Here is a 25,981-nt window from a genome sequence, read left to right on the forward strand (position 1 = left end):
AGGGAGAAGCCTCAGGTGTGGTCTTAGAGGCTAGGTCACCTCCTTGCATGAGTAAGCTTTCTTCCACGTGCTGACCAAAGGGCCTCTTCTCCATGAATCCCTGTGCTCAGTGGCCAGCTAAGTTCCATGATGATCATTTCAGTGTAAAGAACTTGAGGAAGGCAGACCTGCCGAAGTCCCAAGGACTTTGGGAAGCCAGAGGCGTGTTCACAGAGTCACCCACCCCTCAACGTCCCAGCCCACCAGCCTTCACTCCACAGGTTTATTACAGACATCCTTGATCTCCGTCTTCCCAGATGTAAATGTCTAACTATTGAAATGAAGGCATTAAGGGGAACCTGCTTGGGGGCTGAGGTTACTGCTGCCCTGGATCTGGGTGTGAGCACCGCTTTAGATATCAGAAATTTTGCCTGTAATAAAGGTTTCTGTGCCTGCTGAAGAAAGCAGTTGTCCAGAGATCCCCACTCCAATAGCTTAGCTCCAAAATGGTCCCTTCAGTTCATGTAGCACAACTGGGAATATTGATTAAAAAACAAAATCAAAATTTATTGAAAGCAGTATCTCACAGTAGCTCTGATTTGAACAAATCAGCTTGGAGATACCATTACTAGGAAAACAATATGTACAAAAAGTCTCATGAAAAGGAGAATAAAGCAACTTGCAACAACCAGCCTGTACAGGACTGAGTTAATAACACAAAAGATGCCACACAAAGAGCCAGACGCAAGAGAGGGGGCTGCGTGCCTGCAAGCCAGTAGTAATAATCCTAGTTCCCAAAATTCCTGGACCATACATAGTATGTGGTCCTTTGGGATCCAGAGGCTCTGCTCAGAACACAAGGTTATCACTGCTGACTCCACACAACTAGTCTGTGCCCTCAGCATAAGCTAAACGCATAACAATATCACCAGACAAGGCACCCTGGCCCTCTCGTGATCCCACTGAGAGAAGTGCTCTCTGCGGAGTCCACAGACCTGGCAGGGACCCCTGGACCAATGGATAGCGTAAGGATAGTTACTCTGCAGCCAGTCACTTAAACTCCTAGACTACTCTAAGCCCTGTAATTCCCTTCTCCAAATCCCCACTAACTAGAGAGGTAGAAATACAAGACATGGAAGCTGCCTCCAAACCAGTTTTTGGTCTTTGATAAGCACAAAACTCTGTTCCACACGTCAGCTTGACAAGGACTATTAGGCACAGCAGGTAAAAGATTCCAAGGCCCCACCTAGTACCCCGAATCGACAGAGGAGGAGATGATGGGTATCAGGAGGGAGATGTGCATGTTCTGCTGCCATGGTCACTGCTACAGCCTGTACAATCCTGCTGTCTCCTCACTTGTGGGATCGTATGCTGCTGCAGATTTGGGCGAGATGACTCTAAAAAGAGGAGATAGGCCATTTAAAGAAGATAGCACTTCGTAAGCCAGGCTATCCATGCACACGTCTGTGTGAGTCTCAGCCCTTCCATTCTTGACTTGTACCTCACCCTGATTAACTTTTCTGAAACTTTCTTATCAAAACAAAGGGTTAAAATAACACTTGAATGAGACAGTGAAGGTATCAAGTGAGCATCTGGGACCATGATGCTAAAGGAGGATGGTCACATGGTTTGGGTAGCTGGGTGTGTGTGGGCCTGTGGCAGCCAGGTCTACTCTAAGTGCTCCCACCCATCACCCACTACCACAGATGACACACCATGGAGGAGCCTCAGACCAAAGCAAGACCAGTTAAAATCTCCTTCTTGAGAACCTAAATGAAAACAGGAACCTGAACAGCTGTGGCCCTGGAGCAACAATTAGAATCGGAGGTGTTGGTACCTAAAGCCACACATGAATCATTGTTAAAGAACAGCAGAACCAAGAGCCCGAGGAGAGGGTCACGTGCCAACAGGGAGGATGAAGATGTGCCAGAGAAAGGAGGCTGGGAACCCAGAGCCAGACAGACACTAGATTGGTGTGCCCATGAAGGGCCACATACTGCCACTGTCGATTTCTGATGGTCCCCAGCACTTTAAATGTTTCTTCGATTCTGTGAGATCCCTTATAACAAGCCCCTTCCCTCCTTGAAGGAAGTTTCAGTTTATGGTGGTCAGTAGACACCCTGGCACTTAATTGCCTGATCCTTGTAATTATTGTGGGACTTCAATGGCAGGCAATCTGGGATTGACCAAACTCAATATCAATCTTGGAAAAGAACTGCTGCTATGTAAGCAGGATAACAGTCACAATACCTTGGGAGAAGGCAACATAATTCTAAATATCAAGTATTTGCTCAGACCCAGAGGACAACCCTAAAGAAAGCTAAACCAGGAAAGCTGCCACAGGCTTCCTGGCCAGGAGATGAACATGGAACCCACCGAGAGCTTCTTAATGTCCCCTAAAGCCTCTGGATGCAGCTGTGCGATATCAATCCTCTGCAAGTCACTGGCCAATAACCGCATACTCTGTGTGGAGAGGAGAATGGGTTACATTGACATGTCCTTTAAGGCAGAACTTCCACCCACAGCCCAGTGTGCTTCAGGGGGTCCACTGGATATCCTGCATGTGATGGTGGGGATGGCTGGGAGGGAGAAGTGGCAAGGTAGGCAGGAGGTGGCGCAGGCCTAAGGAGAAAATAACATCAATAGCACTATCACTGGGCCACGAGCTGGATCACTGGGGTCAAAGGCATGCACACTAGCTTAGCAACCCACACAGACCATCTGAGAAGCCACCCTGCCACTGGGGCTGAGGTCAGCAACTCGCTCTTTATAGTCTAGAGAAACCAGGGCAGCCTGCTTCTGAATCCCGCAGGTTGCACAGAGTTGAAGGTACAGCTCTCACTGCCCTGTCTAGACTAAGAGCACCCCATAGTCATAATCCCTTTATCCCTATTGTTGTAGCCTAAGTGTTATAACTGCAAACCCATCTGACTACTGAACTGCTTCTCAAGATCAGGCATCATGTCCTTTGCACCTTTGGCCTGCTTTAATCCGGTGGACAAATGACAGCTGGAACCCTGAGCTGGGCAGGGATCCTCCCAGTCTGGGTCTCTAACATGGGAGATAAAATTGGGGTTCTGAGCCCTGCAGAAGCATAGAGATCAGGACCTAGGCCACCCAAAGGGCTTTGAAGGACAGAGATGGTTGATGGCCCAGGGAAGGGAAAGGCTTCACTGAGCAGCACACTGTGGTCTGGCTTCCCAGAGAAATACTTTACCGCTCCGCCGCCCACTGGCACAGTCAGGGAGATCTCTTTGCCATCAGCAAGAGGGCTGCCATTGGCAGAGATGCTGTAAATCTGCTCTCTGGCTGTTGGCGTGCGCAGGCCTGGGGCCTTGAAGACCCTACAAAGTGGGAAAATCTCTGTGAAGATGGTTTGGCAGACTAAAAGACATCAAGTACTGTGAGCCCTTCCAACCCCATCTGGTTTTAAGCTGCAGCTTTCAAACCACACATTTCTAGAAGGCAAGTTCTAAATTTAGGGAGAACATTTTTTAAGTAGTAATGACTAAACACAGCTGGAGAAAGGAGGCTGTAATTATCAAACATATATCTAGAAAGAGTCAACGCATATGCATGTAAAGTTTAGGACTAATGCTCTATATGGGTGCCAGTCCTCCACCCACCCACAGGACCAGAAATAAACTGGCTAGGTGTTTCCCAGAGTGGCTAAGTCCTTCCATCAAGAGGAACTCTCCAGGGTCAAGGGAGGATGATTCAGAGATTATATCATCACACCAATCCCCACACCAACCTCCTTAAGACAGCTAAAATGCTGCTGTTTTCCCCTAATTAGCTTTTGCTACCTACCCATGTGAAAACACAATCAAGTGGGAATTAAAAGTGAAACTAAGTCTTCCTCACTTTTCCCACCTCAGAGTCAATAGCTCCTTACTCCACTCCCCAGAGGTAACTCCTCTGAATTCTGAGTAAACTTTCCAGAAGTATTCTGTGTGCATAAAGCAAATGGGATCCTAAAGTATGCACTGTTGGTAAGCTGCTTGGAGATCTCTGTGATTAGGAAGTTCTTCTTGTGGGGCATGTACACAGCCATTCTTTTCTAAGGGCTACACAGCATTCTTACTTGAGCGACTAACTCTTAAGAAAGGTCTCAACTTCTGCTATAAACATTCTCACTCATGTTGCCCTCCAAAAAAGATGGTGTTAATTTTACTTTTACTGCAGGTATAAGAAAGTACCTAGCCAGCTTAAAAAATCTTTTGGCCAGAATCAGAAAAAATCCAGAGTCACATAGATATCTCCTAGTCACCACGGGCAGAATGTTCTTCTCTCTCATCAGATAAAGAACATTTCTGGCCCTGAACTGGGTGAACCTGCATGCAGGGGAGGGGCAAACACTAGGGAGCCCAGGTGGCTTCTCAGGCCAGGATTCAGGGCATTTCCTAACAGTCCTACTTTGAGTGCTGTCACTGCTGGGCTCCCCCCTGAATCCAAGTGCTGCTCAGCACTCACCTGGAGTCAAACCTGGGCGTCAGGCATGGAGTTGGTTTGGCCATAGACAACTCTAATCTGCTTACAGCCGGGGTCACAGTGCTGTTGTGGCTTGATCTACAGGGAAGAAACAGCCATAATGTGTCAACTCTCAGGTGCAATGACAGCAGCAGCTGTAGAGGCAGATGACACGTGGAGAGCACTGATCACGCTCTGGATGTCCTGTACCCATCAAGTCATGTGGCCCCGCCAGCTAACGTAGGAAGCAAGCAGTATTTACCATCCTCATTTACAGATGCAGAAACTCAGGCATAGAGGTTTAAAGAGCTTGTCCAAGATCACACAGCCAATTAGGGAGGAGCAACTCTGAAACCCAGCAGAAATCTTGCAGAGTCTGACTTCTTAATCAAGCTGGAGAAGATGACACAAAGCTCACAGCTACCCCCAAAACTAGAATTCCTGTTCTCTTGAAAGACAGATGGTTAATGTCCTGCTACCTCTGCCCAGAGAGAAAGGGGGACTCATAGTCCAATGCCTACTTTCCTAAGCTGTTTCCTCTTATCTCCAAATAGTGGAGATTCCATAGTCATCTCATAGAATCTTTATTTGGCAAGACCAGAAGGAACATTTCAAGCAACTAATTGTGGGCAGGTGATGACCACTCTCTGACTGTTTCTGGGTACCTCTGCACACGGACTGTCAGGCAACTAAACATAAAATACAGTTCTTTTTTTTTTTTTTTTTTTTTTTTAAACATTCATTTTTTAGTTTTCGGTGGACACAACATCTTTATTTTATTTTTATGTGGTGTTGAGGATCGAACCCAGCGCCCCGCGCATGCCAGGCGAGCGCGCTACTGCTTGAGCTACATCCCCAGCCCAAATACAGTTCTTACTAAACTCTTTTGAGCTCACTCTGCCTGTTAAATAAAACAGTGGGGGACAATAGAGAAAGTAGGCAGAAGAACTGGCTGAGACTAGAGGCCCTCCAGCATGGCTCCTCAAGGATCCTGTGACTTTACACTCCTAGAACACTAATCACCAAAGCCTTTTTTGCCTTCTTCTGCCTATTGTACAGAGTTCTTTCATAAAGCCCAAGTCACGTGTCTAACTTTGGAAACCCATTACCTTTTGCTTTTGCTTTTTCCTTGTACGGACTGGGTTCTCTTCTTAGATGGAGGACACCTTTTGACCTATAGTCACAATCAAATAAAACTGAGGTTACACAAAGCCCAGCCCAGGGGAAAGTTAAGGAGGGTTAAAAAAGGAGAGGAAAGGGGATCAGTTCTTGGAAGGAAAGTTAACACTGAACATAGGAAGGTTCAACTCAGGGCTGGGGTGGTGGCTCAGCGGTAGAGCACTTGCCTAGCATCTGTGAGGCACTGGGTTTGACTCTTAGCACCACATATAAATACATAAAAATAAAGTTCTATTAACAACTAAAAAAAAATTAAAAAATTAAAAAAAGAAAAGAAAGTTCAACTCACAGAATTTAGTGACTAAAGCATTCAGAATATAATTAATCAACAGAGGATTTACACTGGCTGGGCCTTCAAAACAGAAAATTCGATCGAAGCCTGACTTGCTCCAGTACTTTCCATAAAGTGCTACAGTGGTGGTCACTCTGGGTATCCCACGTGCCCAATCCAAGGAAACCCCCTGCAGTCGTCACCTTCTGAGTCCTGGGAATATCTGACAAGAGTCACTCATTTCCTGGCAACTCTCCCCTCCTTTCTTCCAACCCAGCCTTCCCGCATCTCTTTCTGTCCCTTGGGTGGTCTGCATCAGGAGCCCTTCCCTCCCAACTTCCCTCTCATGCCCACCTGCAATGTCCCTCCTCATGCTTTCCCTGACAGTCTTTTCCGCTCTCCCCGTGGGACTAGCATGTAAAGACCGGGAGGCAGTGCATCTCTACTTCCTCCTCCCCCCGAGCTCCAGGTGAAATTCCTATTTGAATCCCCATGTCATAGAAAAGTACTCAACGCACAACATGTCAAGCAACCAGCACGTCTCCTCTCACCCTAACCCACCGCTCTGCCTCCAGGGTCCCGTGTTCACTGGATGGCAATTGCCTAAGCTAGAAAGTATTTGGTCATCTCTGATTCCTTCTTCCACCAATCATGCTAGTTCTCCTTTATAAAACTTATCTTAAAACCATGACTGTTTTTAGTAACTGCCTTAGTTCAACCTGACAGCTTTCCTTATTTTCTCCTCTTCCATTTATCCTGAATACTACTGTAAAATATGGATCTGATGTCACTTACCATCACCTGTCTGACAGAATAGAAAATTCCAAGCTTGGCACACAAGGCCATCCGTTATTTGGTCCCTGCTCTCCTCCTGTCCTATACCAGCCATACCAAATTGCTTCCTAGGAGCTCCTTAGCTGGACCCTTTCCTAGCTCTTCCAGGAATTTTCTCCCCTTTCTTCTCACTGACCTTGAAGAGACTGGTTATGTCCTCCTTGGGTAGGGAAGGCTTACTAGCTTCCTCTTCTGAGGTCTACACACTTCAAATGCATGTCAATGATCTCTTTTGTTATTTACCACTTACGTGGGATGTTCTCAATAAAATGTGAGCTCTAGGAGGGCAACACTGCATCCTGTGTGTGTGTGTGTGTATGTGTGTGTGTGTGTTTAGTTGTAGATGGTCACAATATCTTTATTTTTATTTATTTATTTTTATGTGGTGCTGAGGATGAAATAGAGGGCCTCACGTGTGCAAGGCAAGTGCTCTACCACTGAACTACAGCCTCAGCCCACATCCCATTTATTTTTGTATTTGCTTATCTCTTGCCAGCCCTCAGCCCTTATCCTGAATTCCTACTTACTCTTGAAGTTTGAAGATTCTTATGTTTATTTTCCTCCTCCTCTTCTTCTTCCATTATCATTTCATCCACTTGTAATACCTTTCGTGCTAAAAGATGGGAAGCAATTTCATGCATTCACATTTCTCATAAGGAATGACACATAACCTAAGGCTATAATCATGAAATAGACTCAACATAAAGAATACCACTTTTTTCTTTTTGGCAGTGTTGAAGATTGAACCCATGGCCTCATGGCCTCTAGACAAACGCTCCACCACTGAGGTATAATCCCATCCCAGAAGATCACTTGAAAAAAGTGGGGGGCATTTAAACAAAGGAACTTAATCAGAGTAGATAAGAAACCCCATACAATGATTCTACAGGGATAGCCCAGCACTCCTACCAAGACAGACTTGAGCTTCAAATGTGGTACTACCACTTACTAGGTCAAATGGCTTTAATCAAGGTGTTCAGTTCCCTCACATTTATCAGAGAGCTGTTACTATAGTGATATTATGAGGTTTGGAATGTATGCTCCATAAGAATACATTTGTTATTTTCATTCTTACCTCCAAGTCTTAGAATTATGTCTCTAAGTGTTTAGTAAGTATTTGAGGAATTAATGAATGTAAAGTCTATTGGACCATACCAGACACTGGTTATAACAAGTGTTATTTATTGTATTATTGTTATTTATAAAAATAAAATTTTTATTACAATTGTCATCAAAAGAGGAAAAGGAGCATTAGGGATATTTAAGAAGAATGATTCCAAAGGATAAATGCCAATTTTTAATATTTAAGGGGTTGTCATATTGAAAATAGTTTTATGGGGCTCCAAAGAGCAGAACTAGTATTGATACATAGATACCATAAGAAAACTTTGGCAAGCACTCTACCAATTGAGCTACATCCCCAGCCTGAGATATGTTTTAATAGCTTACAATGTAGTTGAAGTTCAGTAGTCAAAAGGGTAAAAAAAAAATCAATTTTAATGATTGGTTGACATTGGTCCTGGTATATTCAGTTGTGAAATCAGAAGTGAAATCAGAAGACCTCTGCCTCCCATCCACCACCATCACTATGTAAGCAAAACTGATAATATGTAATCTAAAAACACTGAAGTTCAATTCTATCATAACTTGAGAGGCAGGACTGGAAAATGGCATAAAGAAAGTAAAAACCTCATCAAGACAATTCTGATGGAAGGCCAGTCATAACTACGAGAAGACAGTGTTTCTGGCCCTGGTTAGTGGAGCAGGTACCTAGAGTGTAGCCCCACATCCAGGCTATGGGGCAGATCTGCCCTCATAAGAGCTGGATGCATTGAGCTACCATAGCTTCATGATAGTGACATTCAACCCAGGTTTCAATTCATCCTGACCATATTCCAAGCTCAAAAGTTCCAACCTGGCTTCCCATATAGCTTTCCTATGAGACAGTGTTTCTCTGGTGTAGGACATGGATGTGAGACGATTTTACATGGCCAGATCACTGAATTGGGGATGTGAAATTACACTGAGAAAGTTTCCTTCTACGATTCCTCTTTTGACCCTGCAGATCACATCAGGGAGTCTCAGTTGGCATTGCCTGTCTTGGAACATCTCCCTGAAGCCTGCCAGCCTCTCTGTGTTAATCAGGGGAAAGCAAGCAGGCAACAATGTTTGGTTTCTGCACAGCTGTTTCCCTGCCCCCCATCTCCTTTCACTTTTGCTCAACACAACAGCCTTGTGAGTTTGGTTAGTATTATACATACATACATTTAATTAACTAAATGCAGCAGCTAAAATAAAATTTTTGGATTTACAGGATTGGGAACCAGATATTAGAGGGAAGAGAGCCACCAAAAGGCCCTGCCTGAGAGGCTCACCAAGCTCCTCGGACCTCAGCTCTCTGTCCAACAAGGGGTTTTCAAAAGTACTCACCTTTGGAAGATTTCAGGGGAGTCTGGATAGCTTCTGCAGTTAGTTTGTTTATTTCTGTGATATCCACATCAGCCTGTGACAAACAGACAGAAAGTACCAGGCTTAGTCCATCAAATATGAGAAATACTTGCACACGTGAGGCCCTACTACATGAAAAGTGACTGCTAAATATTAGTTACAATACAATACAGCAAACCTCCATAAACCTACACATACCACAAGACCTAAAATATTGCCAATAACTTGTTTCTAAGTATGTATTCCTTCCCTATTCCATTTTTGTCTCTCTCCCTCCCAAAGGTGACCAGGCTTTTAATCCTGTCATTCTTCAGGGATAACCACTATTTGCATAAGACAGTAAATGTATAACTGAATGTGTGTGATTCTATCACCATGGGTTTGTCCATTTTCCCATCAATAGTGCTATTTGAACTGTCTCACCTACATGTGTGATGCATTTGACGTCCAAGTTTTCTCTTGGCCACATACTTAGGAAGTATAGAGTACTACAGGGTTATGTGTTACATAAATATCAGCCTTACTATTATGCCAAATTTTTCCCCAAAGTTTGCATCTCATTTGTAAACACAAGTTCCTAATGAATCACATCCTCTACAACACTTGATACTATCAGACTTTTTTGGGGGGAAGTCTACAGGGTCTCAACAGGGTTTTCTTTTTCTTTTCGTGAGATTGGGTCTTACCATGTTACTCAGGCTGGTCTTGGACTCTTAGGCTCAAGTGATTCTCCCATCTGAGCCTCTCAAGTAGCTGGGACTGCCATCACATCCAGCTCTCAGTAAGGTTTTCTGATGTTCCTTCAAAAAGGCTTCCTTGCTTTCTAATTAGGTTTATGGTGGTGACTACCCATATGTATGATTACAGGCAAGAACAGATATGATTTGTAGTCTTCTCCTCATGGGGCACATGTAAATACTAAAATGGTTATTACAGACTAGGAATCACACAGATATCACATCTGGATTTGTAGAGACTACATGGAGTACTCAGAGAAGAATTCTGAGGCTGTCAGGGCTTAGAAGACAGTGCTGGGATAGATTGGTGGGGTCTATCATGCTTGATGGAACAGAAATGGCATTCCTGAAAACTTTCTACAGTCTCTAGCAATAACTAGCATGATGTGACTCCCATCATTCTTTGATAAAAATAGTTCACCATGCCTAAATTTTATGCAAACATTGTGGTCTATACCAAACACCTGCTTCTTTCTTCTTTCTTTTTCTGCCCAAGAAGCCAGCACCCAATTAAAATCCTGGGCATTGAGTCTCTAAAGAGTTTTTCTGGAGATAACAGGAGTTCTCTCATATTACACCAGAAGTTCTTATTTCAGCTCTATATGTCTGATTAATTCAAAAAGGAGAAGATGCATTAATCAATGATTCTATTTCATCTCAGAATGTTTTGAAATATAGATCCGGGTCTGTGAGGGGAGAGGGCATCAATAAAATGGGTCACAGACACATAAAGAAAAAGAAGGCTTGGGTCAAGAATGTTTTACTAGCTCAATTTTATTTCAGTTATTCCCATCCCTCTCTTACAATATTCATCCCCGAAATCTTAAATTTTTTCCTAATTGAACAACTCGTTCCTGCCTATCTTTAGCTTCTTAAGCTGGTAGGGATCTGTTATTCAGAGAAAATATGTACCCTTTGACTTCAAACCTCAGATTCCAAATGATTCTCATTGAAGAATGCAGAATTTTGTGTTCACTTTGAAAATGTGTTAAAAGCTGCAATAAACTCTCTCTCAACAGGAAGACACACAAGTGGATATGCACATATTTTGTTTGTTTATTTGTGGTGGTACTGGGGATTAAAACTAGGGCCTTAAACATGCTAGGCAATTACTCCATCCCTGAGCTACATCCCCAGGCTTTTCAAATTTTTATTTTGAGAAGGATGTAGTGCCACAAGCTGATTCTTTGTGTAAGGCTCCTATATTTATGTATGTTGATCAACTGTATGCCTTTGTTCCATTGTTAATCTATTACCAGTTTATTTCATATACCAACATTATGGAACCTTCAGAAGAAAAATAATATTTAAAACCTCCTTAGGGCTGGGTTGTAGCTCAGTGGTAGAGTGCTTGCCGAGCATGTGAGGCCCTGAGTTTGATCCTTAGCACCACATAAAAATAAATAAATAAAATAAGGTATTGTTTCCATCTACAACTAAAAATATATATATACTTAAAAAACAACAACAACAACAACAAAAAAAAACCCAGAAAAATCCCTACAAGGTGCCTAAGGGAAGAGGAAGTGGCATATAACTTCCATGTTCCTTCTGGTTTGCTACCCTCCAGGAATCTCCATGTATTCAACAATTGGGAAGCCCATGAACTGTCCTTTTAAGGGTATTTATGAAGGCTTCACTACACAGGCATGATTGATTGATTTATCATTGGCCTTTGGTGATCAACTTAACCTTCTTCCCTCCCTGGAAGAGAGGTTTTGAGTTCTAACTCTCAGAGCACAGGGTTTGTTTCCCTGGAAACAGCACCTCATCCAGTGGTTACCCAGAGACTTTCCAAAAAAAAAAAAAAAAGACTGTCTTTCACCTTTATCACTCTGGAATTACTCAGGTCAAAAGGCCAAAAAGATGTTCTTACTGTTGTAGTTGCTTAAGAAATTATAAGGGGTATAAAAGCTGTGAGTTAGAAATCTTGGACAAAACCCCTAAAATATACAGTAGTCCCCTGGTATCCTCGGGGGATTGGATCCAGAACCCCCTGAGGATACCAAAATTCATAAAGGTTCAAGTCTTTCATATACAATGTGGTATTTGCATACAATCTATGCATGTCCTATTATATGTTTTAAATTCCATCAAGATAAAAATAACTATTATACTGTATTGTTTAGGGGACAATGAGAAAGTCTGTACATGTTTAGTATGGATTTAAAAAAAAATATTTTTGATTCATGGTTGGCTGAACCTTCAAATAAGGAACTCACAGAATGGCATGAGGAAGACTGTATCATAACATCAGAGTCCTTTTTGGGATTCAGATCTATTCGGGCTATTCAGATCTATTCAACGTTTGACACAACCATAACTTTTTAGTTGGCAGAGATAATGCTCCCTTATGGAACCTCTCTTACAGTGTAAAACCCATTAGTTGGATATCTTTTTTTGGGTATGGGGGATTGAACCCAGGGTGTTTAACCACTGAGTCACATCTCCCATCCTTATTCTTTTCTTTTAAATACTTTTTCAGTTGTAGTTGGTATGATATCTTTATTTATTTTTATTTGGTGCTAACTAACAATCAAACCCAGCACCTCACGTGTACAAGGCAAGTGCTTTACCACTGAGCTATAGCCCCAGCCCCTCAATCCCTTTGTTAATATTTTATTTAGTATAGGGTCTTGTTAAGTTGCTAGGGCTGGCTTTGAACTCACAATCCTCCTGCCTCAGCCTCCCAAGCCCCTGGGATTACAGGTGTGCGCCACCATACCAGCCCATTGGTTGAAATTTGTGAGTGGATTATACTTAAAAACTAACCAGCTCAAAAGTAAAATAAGTCACTTACTGTTGCTGCCTCTTCCAGGGCCTGTTTGTTTCCTCCAAGGGCTTTAAAAAGAATATCACATTTAGTTACTATCAGATTCCAATGATAAATCATCTTCCAGCATTGAAAGACCCTCACAATCTAGTCCAATCTTTCTCTAAGCTGGATTCCTTCTTTTTTGACTTATTCTTATTCCACCTCATCAAAATTTTTGTTATTTCTCAAATGTGCCACCATCTCTTATGACTTAGAGTCCTAGTATTAAGCATTTCCTCTCCTCCCAACAAATTTCTAATTTATCCTTTAAAACTTAGCTCAAATGTCACCCCAAAATTCTGCTTATGTTTCTATCATACTAGATTGCTGTGAACTGTGAAACTTACATAGTAAATTGCTGAGTTGTTTCCCTTTATCATACCCAACAGCTACTCAAAACAAAAACTGTTTAAGTGTCCACTCCTGTCTTGGACTGAATTCCATAAATAAGACCCACTGTTTCTGGCAAAAATTTGGCATAGTAAATATGCATTGAATAGAAAGGTCTTTGTTAGATTTAGATGTGGAATAAACTTAGGTTACATCCTACTCTTAGAGACTGTCTTGGTATCCTGTATAACAGTTAAGATCTTACTGGTTATGGTAGTGCACACCTGTAATCCCAGCAGCTCAGGAGGCTGAGGCAGGAGGATAGTGAGTTCAAAGCCAACCTCAGCAACTTAGTGAGACTCTGTTTCTAAATAGAATATAAAAAAGGGGCTGGGGTTGTGACTCAGTGATTAAGCACCCCTGGGTTCAATCCCCAGTTCCAAAAAAATAACAAATAAACTCAAGTTTTGGAAACAGAATGCTGGGGTTCAAATTGATTCTGCCACTAACTAGCTTGAAACCTTAAGCAAAGTAACCTTTCTTCATGCCTTAATCTTATAATTTCTAAAACAGGCATGATATTAATAATTACTTAGCTTGTTATGAAGTTAAAATTAGTTCAATTATGTAAACCATTTTCGTACAAGGTCTATCTGGCGTACGTACAAAACACTAAATACACTAGCCACTACTCTAGTCTCTTTTGTAGTGCTTATAATTCTAATGACATACTTGTAATTTTGTTTTAATTTTTTTTTTTTTTTTTTTTTTTTTTTTGCAGTGCTGGGAATTGAATCTAGGGCTTCACCTATGCTAGGCAAGTTCTCACCACTGAGCTATATCCCTAGGCCCTGAATTTTTAAAAAGACCTTGTCCACTAGCTCATATGCTCTCAAGGGCAGGAACAATGTCAGTTTTATTCTCCAATGCATCTTCAGCATCCAGCATTGTGACTGAGGTGTACTCAACTTTTGTACAAATGAGTGAATTCATGAAATAATAAATAAAAAGGCAAACTGAAAGACTTGCTAAATCGTATGTGAGCAGGACAAGCATTTCTATCCAGGAAAAAGGCTACATACTATAATTATTAATAAAAAGGAAAACAGAAAAAGGATAACCCAGCAGAGGAAGGTCTCTGCTTTTCCCTGGACATTTAGTGAGGGAGTGGGAAAATCGGCTGAGATTTTTCTCTGGTCAGGAAAATTCTCCCGTCCTTGCAGTTCACAAACAATTTGCCCATTTTTAAATCAAGACAGGAGTGAACACTTAAATCAATTTGCAATTTTCATGAGCTGCAGAAAGAGCTACTTCCACCTGAGTGCTGATAACAAACCAAGTCATTAATTCGTTCATTTTTAAATGGTTGGATAATGTACATACACATACACACACACACACACATGCATGCACACCCAGAGGAATATCTCCTAGAGTGTGAAAATTATGTGAAATTCATGTTAGTTTGTCCATAAAGTTTTATTGGAATACAGCCCATTTGAGGCCATTCATTATAGCTGTTTCGAAACTACAAAAGCAGAGTTGAGTACCTGGATCGAGAACACTCTGGCTCAAGAAACCTTAAATATTTGCCACCTAGTCCTTTAGGTTTGAGTTGGTATGCCTGTTCGGGGTGTGGGGGTGTGAGCACGGTAAGTGCTATTGAGCATGAAGCAGGCAGATGAGACAGAATGCGACCAAGCAGCAGGGTTGTAGTTTTCCATAAGTAGCCATGTTGGACCTCATGAAGAAGGGAACATTTTAGAGAACCTTTTCCGAAGGGTGTCAAGATGCTCAAGGCCTGACCGCGGCCATAATTTGTCTCTTACCGAAGTAGTCAAGCCAGTTCATCTCGCGCAGAGCCTTGGGGAGCCGTAGGATCTCGATGTTGTACAGGTTATCCACCTCCTTGAGAAGGTTTTGCCTGTCTGACTCAATTTGCTTGATTCGTACTTGCACTGCGAGAGGCAGAAGCCGAAAGAACACGCGTCACCAAGCGGGAGAGTCCGTGCCACGGGCGCCCCAACCCGCCGGCGCCCTGCGACCGCCTCAGGTAGCAGCAGCGACGGCGGGAATCCACCCCTTACCTTCACGGTCGAAGTCCTTAAGAAAGGAGGCGAGCTTTTGGCTCCGCAACGAGTTGGTCTTGTTCGTCCGACTGCGACGCTTCCTGGGAGCCATGGCGCTTCGGTGGAGGCTGCGGGGAGAGGGGGACCGAGCCTCAAGGGGTCAGCGGCAGAGACAGGGGAGGGAAAATAAGGGGTGGAGACGACGGCTGGGAATCGTCCTTCGGGGTCTAGGCCTAAAGAGATCGCGAGACACGTACCTACGGGTCAGGAAGCTAGGGCCGAGAAAAAGCTCGCTGCTCCAGCTGAGAGGGAGAGGCTCTCTAGCTAACCGCCACCCAATTCAAACTCAACTGCCTGCGGCTGACGAATGAGAAGTGGCCCTATTAAGGATGGTCTCAGAACACCCAACCACAAGGAAGCTCCTCCATCAGATAGCCAATCCACAGGCAGGACTTCATTGCCCAGAAGTCATTGCGGCTTTACGGCATCTTTTCACGACTCCGTAGTCATCGGGGTTGGGGGGGGGGCGGTCACTTCTGAGCGTGCGCAGAAAGTGCGAGCCGCGGTGCTTTCCGGGTGGGTTCTCACGCTTCAATATCTGGCGGGGTTAGGGAACAAGAAAGGCAATTTCAAAGAGAGAAGACAAGATTCCGGCTCCAGGAGCACGAGTCTCGAGGGGAGACAGGTCTTGGGCTCCGGGAATCCTCAGTCTGAAGCAGGAGACTGCCCTATTCCGAGGAGTAACTAGGACACCTGCCTGAGCGGGGGAAGCAAGGGTCCTTCACGGAGCAGCTTCCGAAGGCGAGAGGACGCCTGGGGCAGGAGCTCCTGTCCTGAGGGACTCGGAGGCCGAGAGCCGGGCCGACCGCGGGGCAGGAAGTAGCTCCCACCCGGGACCCAGCACCTCGTCTCCTGACTTGGCGCCCTGACCCTTTTTTTTTTTTTTGGCTTTTGTTTGTTTCCCCAACAGAAGAAGATGGCTCAAGACCGGCCTTTACTTGCTGTGCAGGAGGCCCTGAAGAAGTGCTTCCCGGTGGTGGAGGAGCAGCAGGGCCTGTGGGAGAGCACCCTGCGGGACTGCTCGCCGCTCCTGGCCTCCCTCAGCAACCTGGCAGAGCAGTTGCAGGCCGCGCAAAGCGTGCGGTTCCAAGATGTGCCGGCGCTCCGGGCCTTCCCGGATTTACAGGAGCGACTGAGGCGCAAGCAGCTGGCGGCTGGGGACGTGGTCCTGGACAAGCTAGGGGAGAGGCTGTAAGGATTTCCTCGGTGCTGTTTAGAAGGATCTTTAAACTGGGTGCTTTCAAGTAGCTTGGGTGGATCAGAAGAGTGTTTTTACTCGGGAGCATGGCATTTGAAGGTGTTTCGGCCCTTCCTTCTGTTGCGAAGGGACCACTGTCAAAAAGCCACTTTCTGGCATTTCCCTTGTCAGAAGCCAGGCATGTAGAAGCTACAAAAGCACAAAGGAAAAGAAGTGGAGAAGGCTTATTAGCCCTTCTCTATAGTTGTCTTTGGTAAAGGCAACAAGGAACTGGGCTTTAAGCTTAGCAGGTGCCAGAACTGAAGGTTTTGCATACATTACCCATAAAGTCCTTTAATACCTCTGTGACTTACCTCGCTTCATTCCAGTTTTTGCAAGTGATGAAACAGACTCAAGCAGGTTGCCCTTGGTCACACATCTAGTAAATAGTTGACTGGATTCCAACCCCCATCTTTTGAAAAACACAAAAGCCAGAACTTTTTTTTTTTAAGTCCATCTTAAAATAAATATATATCTAAAATATTTATTTTTTAGTTGTAGTTGGACACAATACCTTTATTTTATTTTATTTTTATGTGGTGCTGAGTATTGAACCCATGGCCTTGTACCTGCTAGGTGGGCACTTTACTGCTGAGCCACAACCCCAGCGCCTATCTTATTTATTTATTTTTTGTGGTGCTTTGGATCGAACCCAGTGCCTCACACATGCTAGGCAAGCACTCTGCCCCTGAACTATAGCCTCAGCCTTTTAAGTCCATTTTTTTATACCTTTATTTATTTATTTATTTTTTTATGTGGTGCTGAGGATTGAAACCAGTGCCTCACACATGCTAGGCAAGCGCTCTAGCACTTAGCGACAACCCCAGCCCCAGAGCTCTTAACTATCATTTGTTTTGCTGTGCATGGTGTCTCTGTGCCCAGGAGTAGCATGTCTAAAAGCTCTGTTTTTTACCTTTTAACTGTTTTATCTCTCAGTAACCAATAGGTTATTGTATTGAGAAGAGATAGGAGACAGGGCATATGTGGCCTTTCTTTGACCCCAAACAAAAAAAAGTTCTAGTGTATAGTGTCGGTACCATACATGAATAGGAAACTGTTATTTGTACAAAGTACATTGTATTCTTTTGGCTTCTACAAAATAACATTTATTAAGCACCTGTGGGATGCCAGGCACAACAAGTGCCATGAAGACAACAGGGAAGCAGCCTTGAGTAGAAGAGATGTTGTGGTGTTCTAAGATAGTGAGGAGTGCAGTGAGGAGGGGGGAAGCCTCTGGGAGAAAGTAATGTCAAAACCCTGCAGGATGAATTTGTGTAAAATGAGCCAAGATGTGGACATGAATAATGTTGAAAAGAGAATAGTGGGCTGGAGCAGGGGACTGAGAGAGGAGTTGGAGAGGTAATTAGCTCTGTTGAGCATATGATCTGTAGATGTGTCTTTTGCTTCTGGATTGAGAGGAATTTGGTGAGAAGTTGAGGCCTGGGGTTTAATCCTTAGCACTACAAAACCAGTGTGATTCATAACGGCCAAAAGGTGGAATCAATCCAAATGTTCATCAGATGAACAAATAAAATATGATAGAGCCACACATTGAAATATTACTTGGCCATAAAAAGGAATTAAGCACCCATACATGCTACAACATGGATGAGCCCTGAAAACATTTTGCTAAATCAAAGAAATCAGAAACAAAACATATTGTATGGTTTTATTTCTCTGAAATATCCAGAATGGACAAATCCACAGAGGTAAAAAGTAGATCAGTGCTTTCCTGGGGCCAAAAAGAAGGAGTGAATAGGAATAACTACTAATGAATTCAGGATTTCTTTGGGGGATGATAAAAATGTTCTGAAATAGGTGACAGTGATGGTTGCACAATTTGGTGAATATGTGAAAAAGTACTTAATTGTATACTTATTTTTAAAAATTAATAAACTTTAATTTTGAGAGCAGTTTTAAGTTCAGAGTGAAGTTGGGAAGTGTAGAGAATTCCCTAATGCCTTCGCCTCCACACATGTATATACTCCACTCCTACCTGTACCAATGTGGTACATTTGTTACCATCAGTGAATCTATAGTGACATGTCATTATCCCTGAAAGTCCATAACTTAACATTGGCTTTCCTGTTGGTTTTGTATGTTCACTGGATTTAGAGAAATAGATAATGGCATGTATACACCATTGTAGTATGGAAAGTAGTTTCATTTTAAGTTGTATGCCTTTAAAAAATTTTATTTTAGTTTTAGGTGGACACAGTATCTTTATTTTTATGTGGTGCTGAGGATCGAACCCAATGCCTCACGCGTGCGTGCCTCACGCGTGCGTGCCTCACTTGAGCCACATCCCCAGCCCCTTAAGTTGTATGAGTTTAAAGTATGGCTTGTTTCTCAATTTTATTTTTATTTATTTTTTATTTATTTATTTGTTTTGGTACCAGGGATTGAACACAGGGATGCTTAACCACTGAGCCATATCCCTAGCCCTTTTTATTTTTTATTTTAAGACAGGGTCTTGCTAAGTTGCTTAGGGCCTCACTGAGTTGCTAAAGCTGGGTTTGAACTCACAGTCCTCCTGCCTCAGCCTCTTGAGCCACTGGGATTTACAGACGTGCCACCATACCCAGCTGGTTTTTCAATTTTTAAAAATGGTGTATAGCTCAGTGGTAGAATGCTTACAAAACATGCATGAGGCCTGGGGTTTAATCCTTAGCACTACAAAAACAAAAGTATAAAAAATTCCCCGTGAGAGCCTGCTTTCCTAGAGGCACTTGTTTTCCTTTAGATCATGATCTATAGGGGGAAATACGTTTTGTATCATGGTCCACATAAACACATGCATACATATAAACTGAAATATTCCACAACACAATGCTATGAGTATTACACTCTGATATTTTGTCTTCTGTTCTACAAGTCACAGACTACAAGTAATCAGATCTCACAGTGTGAAAAACAGCATTTGAGAGAATCAATATTGTTTTGGGAACTTTTTACTTCAACTGATTACATATTTGTGTGTGGGTGTTGGGTTGTTATTCTGTTTTTTCATTGTGAGTCATGGTCAAACATTTTTTTTTCATTTTTTAAATTTTTATTATATATGACAGCAGAATGCATTACAATTCATAGTACACATATAGAGCACAATTTTTCATATTTCTGGTTGTTCATAAAGGGTCAAATATTTTTGAAAGACACAGTACTAGGCTGGGAAATGCCTTCTACTTTTGGAAGTTGTAGCCTTTGTCTTGATGGCTGAATCCTTTGGGGTCACCGATGAAATAATATTTACCATAACCTAGGCACTGCTCTAAGCACTTTATATGCATTATTGTGTTTAGTTTTTAAAATAATTTTATTCACTCATTGATTTGTTGAATAAGTGTTTGCTCTGTGTGCTAGTCTAGTTCTGTATCGTGAGCAAAACAAGCTGTTTTTATGCATGGGGGAGAATAAATAACTTTCCACAGTAGTCTGTGCATCCTGAGCCCACACTTGACTGTTCAAGAATTTTCTAGAAAGGGTTAGGGAGCATGTAGATGGGAATGGTTTGTTGCTTCAGTACCCTCTTTATTCCCTTTTCTTGTACATGGCTTGAGTCTGTGAGTAAGCATTTGCTCTCCTTAGGTTATTTATTTTGTGGGGGGCGGGAGTGTAGTGCTGGGGATTAAACCTAGGGCCTTACACATGCTAAGTAAGCATTCTGCCTCTGAGCTTAACCCTCAGTCTATCCTTAACCTCAGAAATGTCCCTTAGTCTTTACTTTCTTTGGCAACTGGGCTTATCCCACAGCTTTGAGAGCAATATAACTTCTTCAGCTCCCCATTATAAAGTTATTTCTTAATTCTCGATCTACCTGTACCTCCAAAGCAATGTCACCAATTGCCTTAGCTCATGTTCTCATTTGGGGGTAGTTTTTCTGTGAGGGGATATTTGGCAATGTCTAGAGACATTATTATCATGGTGGAGATGGTAAGAGTGTGTTTTATTTCTGTCCTCTGGTGGGTAAAGGCCAGTGTACTGTTAAACATCTGCATGTGTGAGGTGGCCCTCCACAAAACAGAATCACCCAATTCAAAATGTCAGAGTGCCAGGATTGAGAAGGCTTGCTGCGTACATTTCTCGTATTGCCTAATGCAGAGACTCTTCCACAGAGCCACCTTCCTCAAGGTGCGCGACACGGTCAGCAGCCATGTGGAGCAAGTGTTTCGGATCTATGAGCAACATGCAGACGTGATCGGCCTTGATGCTGTTCTGCAGCCTTCGGCTGAGAGCCCTTCTGTGGCTGACATGTTGGAATGGTTGCAAGATATTGAGAGACATTATCGAACTTCATATCCTTTGCATACATTTCAGATAAGTGTTCAGAGATATTCCAAAGTCTCTTTAATTTTCTAATCACAAGTTTGGATTCACTCTCTTTGGTTCTTGAACATGGATTCCTCTTTGATTACTCTTTATTATGATTTCTCAAGTAATTTGTAACTGGCTACTATCTGCCAGTCACTTCGGTAGGTACTAGGAGACAGACATTAAAAAAGGAAAACAAGGAGCATTTCAGATGATGATGAGTGCTGTGGAGCATAAAGCAGGGAATGTGAAGTATGATGGTGGGTTGTGGTTTTAAATAGGGTGGTCAGAGCAGGCATCATGAGAAACGGACATTTGAGCAAAGATCAGAAGAGGGCAAGGGAGGAAGCTGTGTAGATATTTGGGGGAAGAGTATTCCAGGCAGAGGGAACATCAAATGCAAAAGCCTGAGGTGAGAGTGTGCCTTGTATGTTTAGGAAGTAGCCAGGAGGCCAGTGTGGCTAGAGCAGGGTATGAGGGGAGTCTGCTGGGAGGTGAGGTGATTGAGGAGGGGGCTGGACTTCTTAGGGCCGTGAATGTCTTTGAAAGGATTTTGGCTTTTACTTTGAGTGAAACAGAGAGCTATTAGGTTTTCAATAGAAAAGTAACAAGAAAAGATATATGTTTTTAATGTTACCATGCTGACTGTTCCGAGGAAAGAGTTGGGGTGGTGGTGGGCAAGGGTGGAAGGAGAAGACGAGTTAGTTGAAGTTCTGGCTGTTTTGTCTCCATTCTCACCTGATCCCTACATCCACCCTCTGGCTTAAGTTTCTGCTTTCATTGTGGTTGCTAGTCTTGAGCCTCAGTTTTCTGTAGATGCCTCCAGCTGGATTGTTCAAGAAAATAAAAAGTGAAGCTCAAAGTTGAACTCTTCAATCTAGCCCTCAAATCCAACCCCCTTTCTTTTATTTGTAGACTCAGTGCTGTCCATTCACCTGCTCTGGAAGTGTTAGGATAGTCTTTTATCTTTTCCTCTGTTTTCTCTTTCAGTTGCAGCAGTAGTAGTGATGGTGCTAATGGTTTTAGTAATGATGCCAACAGCAGCAGGAGCAGACTTTACTGAGTACTTAGCACGTGCTAAACTCTTTACACAGGCACTTCAATTCTGTTTCCCTGGTGCTTCTTTTACAGTCAGGTGGCACATAACAAATTTTGGTCAGCAGTGGTATCACATACCACAGAGGTCCCATAGGATTGTATCATGTGGTGATGTCAGAACTGTCTTAGTTTGTGTAAGTGCACTCCAGGATGTTTGCACAGGACGACATTACTTACAATGCCTTTCTCAAAACATATCCCCATTAGTAAGTGATGTGTGACTCTTTTTCTCTCTATTCCCTTTGCCACTTCCATAGTTTCTCTTTTGGATTCTTAATCACATGTAGCCTTTTGGCAGCCTTCTCTGTCTCTGACTTTTGTTCCTCTAAGCTGGCTCACTTCCTTGTATCTTCAGGAAGTCTAGTTCTGATTAGGTTGCTCATACAGCATGTGTCAGTAGCTTCTGCTGCTAGTAGGATAAAGTTCAGAATGCCTACCTTGGTCTTCGGTGTCTGTGTGTTCTGACTCAACCCACCTTTCCTGCTATGTACCCTTCACCTGCCAGGCATGCTGGAAAGTTCGCAGTTCCCTGAAGGCACTCCACGCTTCTTCACTCCATACCTTTGCTTATGTGTTTCCTACCAGCTAAAATGTTCCTGTGGTCCTCTAAAGTGGATGTATTTCCCCTTCAAACTTCTGCTGAGTTTGTCTTTTATGTCACTTTGCTTGTTTTTAGTTTCTGCTTTTGTCCTCACAAAAGATAGTCTAGGTTTCAGGGACAGTGTTTGATTCTTGTTTTCTGGTGTCATCAAGCCATATTATTAGAGTTGATTAGAAAATATTGTGGCACAGTCTAATCCCACTCCTCCCCCCAGAGAAATGTAACAATGGCTCTACATTCACTTTATAGTTTCCAAAGCTTTCATGAGGTACCTTTCCCCGACTACAGCATTATTCCTTTTCTTTTTGAGCAGTCCTTAACTTCCAGGAAAGTATCTGAAGAGAAAGTATCTCTTTTCCTCCATCCAGTGGGGAGACTTGGCAGGTATCCAAGCATTGCCCAAGGCCTGGGACCAAATTTCAGCAGATGAACACCAAGATCTTGTACAAGGTACTGATTTTTAATTCCTTCTTATTTCCTCTCCTCTTCCCTGTGCCTCTTTGGAGACATTAGAGAGATGCCCTTGTTGTGCTCTATATTTTTATAAATCTGGTGTTTATGTTCTCTGGAGAGGTGATATGCCAGTTTTCCCTCTTCCTATTCCAGATATCCTACTGAATGTTTCCTTCTTCCTGGAAGAGTAAGGAAACTTCATGTTTATGTGGAGACCAGAAGCACCACAGTTGAAGACGGACATTGCTGCACTGTGATATTTCTAAAGAAACATCAGCATAACAACCTGACATGTTTGAAATATCAATGCCTAAAACCTAAGGACTGGGTCCTGAGAGGATTGATGGTAAATGTCTCTGGGGCTTCTCCATGCCAGACCGTGCCAAGGGTTCCTGGGCCATTGCTTGCCCTTACTGAGGTTCAGGGCAGTGGAGGAGATAGAAAGCAGGAAAGGCAGTACTGATAAACCTGTCTATAACATAAGGACCAAGCAGCAGGGAGGGAAAGGATAGGAGATAAAGGGCAGAAGTCATCTGTGGCATTATCTGAAGCACTAAGTCTGACTGATATCGGATCCTGGCTTTGTGTCTATACTTGACACCTTGAAGAACGAAAAAGAGGTTTTGATGATTTAAAGAAGAAAGGATATGACTGGGGGGTATGGTTCAGTAATAGAGCTTGTATTTGGCATGTTTGAACCCCTGGCTTCAATCCCCAGCACCTAAAAAATAAACTAAGAAGAAAAGAGAGAAGGATGACAGGTTGCAGTAGTTCCTTATCAAGTGATTTCCATTTCCAAAGCCTGCCACCAGGGGGAGGTGGTGCAGTATGAATTGTCTGGTTGCTTTTGTCTCGGAGAGCAGATCTCCTGTTGCTGTTAGCATCTGAGAGAAAGTAACTGGGGAAAGTGAGACTTCCAAAAAGACAGGGTGTTTTGGGCCAAAGGTGGCATCACACTTGCCACATTTGTTTGAGTTGGAGTAGCTGCAGGGGTGGAAGAGTGCCAGGACAGGCAGGTGACTGGAGTGTGGGGACTGAGGGCCCTGGCCTTCATGTGTGCAGTGATTGTGTGCCTGTGGAAGTCTCATGACTGACATAAAGGGACTTAGTAAAGAGTAGAGATATTTTTCAAAATGAAAATGGCTGTTTTTTTTTTTTTTTTTATTACCATGCTTTTTGAAAAGATTGTAAGAAAACTAGGAAAAATTTAAAAGGTATAAATAAATTAACTCCACCAAAGGCATTTTGGTTTATGTTCCTTTTGGGGCCACTTACCATTTTTTTTTAAACATGATACCATCAATATATATTGTTGTCTTTTAAAACAATATAGCATGGCATCTTTTCATATATGTAAATATACCTCAGCACAATTATACACCATTGTATGTATCATATACCATTTTGTGAATGTTATATCATAAATTTTACATTTCATCTTACATTTTACATAGTTTTCTAAATCTTTTGTGTTTTTGTACCTGTAAAGGTAATACATTCTGATTGTAGAAAAATTGAAGTAATACATAGAAATGTACTTTGTCCACTTACCAAATGACTAGTATTAATAAAATGGTATTTTATTCCTCCAGGAATTAAAAAAAAATCTGTCATATACATAATTATTATAAATAAAACTTAGAAGACATTTGGGTGTCAAATCTTATGATGGGCTTGGGGGACAGAAACGAAAGCATCCTGGGAAGGCTTACAGTTCAAGTAGGGAAAGATTTAAAACCACTGATTTTCAAACTTTATCATTTGATAAGTCACTGGTATCTTGTTAAAAATTCAGATTCTCATCCTGAATATCTAGAAGGACCCAAGATTCTGCATTTCTACTGCATTCCCAGGTAATATTGTCACTGATGATCCAGGGATCAGTTGTAGATTTAAATTGCAATACTGTAACAAAAGTGTTATAGTTGAGGTAAAGAAAGAGTGCTGTGGGAGAATAGAGGTGATGACTAACCGCTGTGGGATTACTTCATGGCGACAGTGACATCTGATTTAGCCTTAAGAGGAATGTTCCTTGGGGCTAGGAGAGGGGTGCAGCACATTCCACATGGGACAGTTTAGGCAAAGGCAGCCTTTGATTAAGAATGTAAGCTAAGTTTTAATTGAAAGTTTGCTGTGTGCCTGGCATTGGGCTATGGCTTTTACCCCCTAGAATTGGCAGATGTAATTAGTTCAGTATAGCAAGTAACTAGAGTTCACAGAAGGATGAAAGAATGGCAGAAAATAAGTCTGTACAGCAGACTGGAATCAAATGCTGAAGGATCTTGAATCCTGACTCAAGAGTTTGTATTTTGACTGGGCATGATGAAGCATACTGTAATCCTAGTGACTTGGGAGTTTAAGGCAGTAGGATTACAAGTACAAGGCCAGCCTTGGCAACTTAGCAAGACCCTGTCTCAAAAAATAAAAAGGGGTGGGGATGTAGCTCAGTGGTAGAACACCACCCTTGGGTTCAATCTCTAGTACCTACCCCACTGGAAAAAAAAAAGGGGGGAATCTGTATTTTGTTCTACACATGGGTTATGTGTTTGTGTGTGTTATGTGTACACGTATGTAGAATCATGTGCCATATGATGTTTCAGTCAATTAAGGACTGCATATTGAGAGTTGCTCCATAAGATTATATCAGTTCTGGGCAAGTGGTGCATGCTTACAATCTCAGGAGGATGAGGCAGGAGGATTATGAGTTCGTAGCTGGCCCCATCAATTTAGGGAGGTCCTAAGCAACTCAGCAAGAACCTGTCTCAAAATAAAAACATAATGGGCTGGGGATATAGCTCAGTTGGTAAAGTGTTTGCCTCACATGCACAATGTCCTGGGTTCAATCTCTAGCACCACAAAAAAATAAAAATAACAGAAAGGGCTGGAGGATGTAGCTCAGTAGTTAAAGAAAAGATTGCATCAGTGACATTCTAGTCTATTTTAGCTTGTGTAAATATACTTTATGATGTTCACACAATTACACAATGATGCATTTTTAGAATATATATTAAGCAACACAAACTGTGTCTTGTATGTATAGCTTTTAAAGCTTCATTGAAACAAGCAAAGACTAAATAGAAACAATGTTT

The 25,981-nt window shown here is 42.5% G+C and overlaps 2 protein-coding genes across 2 annotated transcripts; one reads left to right on the top strand and one right to left on the bottom strand.

Annotated features, from left to right (window-relative positions):
- Positions 1-1,073: 1,073 nt before the first annotated feature.
- On the bottom strand, positions 1,074-15,261 carry Cdca8 (cell division cycle associated 8). The gene is made up of 10 exons (XM_076862942.1): positions 15,151-15,261; positions 14,893-15,021; positions 12,719-12,759; positions 9,164-9,236; positions 7,261-7,346; positions 5,559-5,623; positions 4,453-4,548; positions 3,197-3,323; positions 2,356-2,442; positions 1,074-1,376 (listed from the first exon to the last, which is right to left on the bottom strand). The coding sequence occupies exons 1-10, from the start codon at positions 15,242-15,244 to the stop codon at positions 1,332-1,334; spliced, it is 843 nt and encodes a 280-aa protein (XP_076719057.1). The 5' UTR covers positions 15,245-15,261; the 3' UTR covers positions 1,074-1,331.
- Positions 15,262-15,635: 374 nt separating this feature from the next.
- On the top strand, positions 15,636-24,494 carry Airim (AFG2 interacting ribosome maturation factor). The gene is made up of 5 exons (XM_076862943.2): positions 15,636-15,708; positions 16,103-16,383; positions 20,545-20,752; positions 22,772-22,889; positions 23,046-24,494. The coding sequence occupies exons 2-5, from the start codon at positions 16,109-16,111 to the stop codon at positions 23,081-23,083; spliced, it is 639 nt and encodes a 212-aa protein (XP_076719058.1). The 5' UTR covers positions 15,636-15,708; positions 16,103-16,108; the 3' UTR covers positions 23,084-24,494.
- The last annotated feature ends 1,487 nt before the right edge of the window (positions 24,495-25,981 follow it).

Source organism: Callospermophilus lateralis, chromosome 7, assembly GCF_048772815.1.
Source record: "Callospermophilus lateralis isolate mCalLat2 chromosome 7, mCalLat2.hap1, whole genome shotgun sequence".
NCBI classification, from domain to species: Eukaryota; Metazoa; Chordata; class Mammalia; order Rodentia; family Sciuridae; genus Callospermophilus; species Callospermophilus lateralis.

Bases quoted from the DNA above. Each gene is read 5' to 3' on its own strand.
- Cdca8 (XM_076862942.1), bottom strand. From the start codon at position 15,244: ATGGCTCCCAGGAAGCGTCGCAGTCGGACGAACAAGACCAACTCGTTG. The intron at 15,022-15,150 runs GTAAGGGGTGGA...TGCCTCTCGCAG, and splicing joins TAAGGACTTCGACCGTGAAG to TGCAAGTACGAATCAAGCAA. The intron at 3,324-4,452 runs GTGAGTGCTGAG...CCCACTTTGTAG, and splicing joins ACGCCCAGGTTTGACTCCAG to GGTCTTCAAGGCCCCAGGCC.
- Airim (XM_076862943.2), top strand. From the start codon at position 16,109: ATGGCTCAAGACCGGCCTTTACTTGCTGTGCAGGAGGCCCTGAAGAAG. The intron at 16,384-20,544 runs GTAAGGATTTCC...ACTCTTCCACAG, and splicing joins GACAAGCTAGGGGAGAGGCT to AGCCACCTTCCTCAAGGTGC. The intron at 20,753-22,771 runs GTTCAGAGATAT...CTTCCAGGAAAG, and splicing joins TGCATACATTTCAGATAAGT to TATCTGAAGAGAAAGTATCT.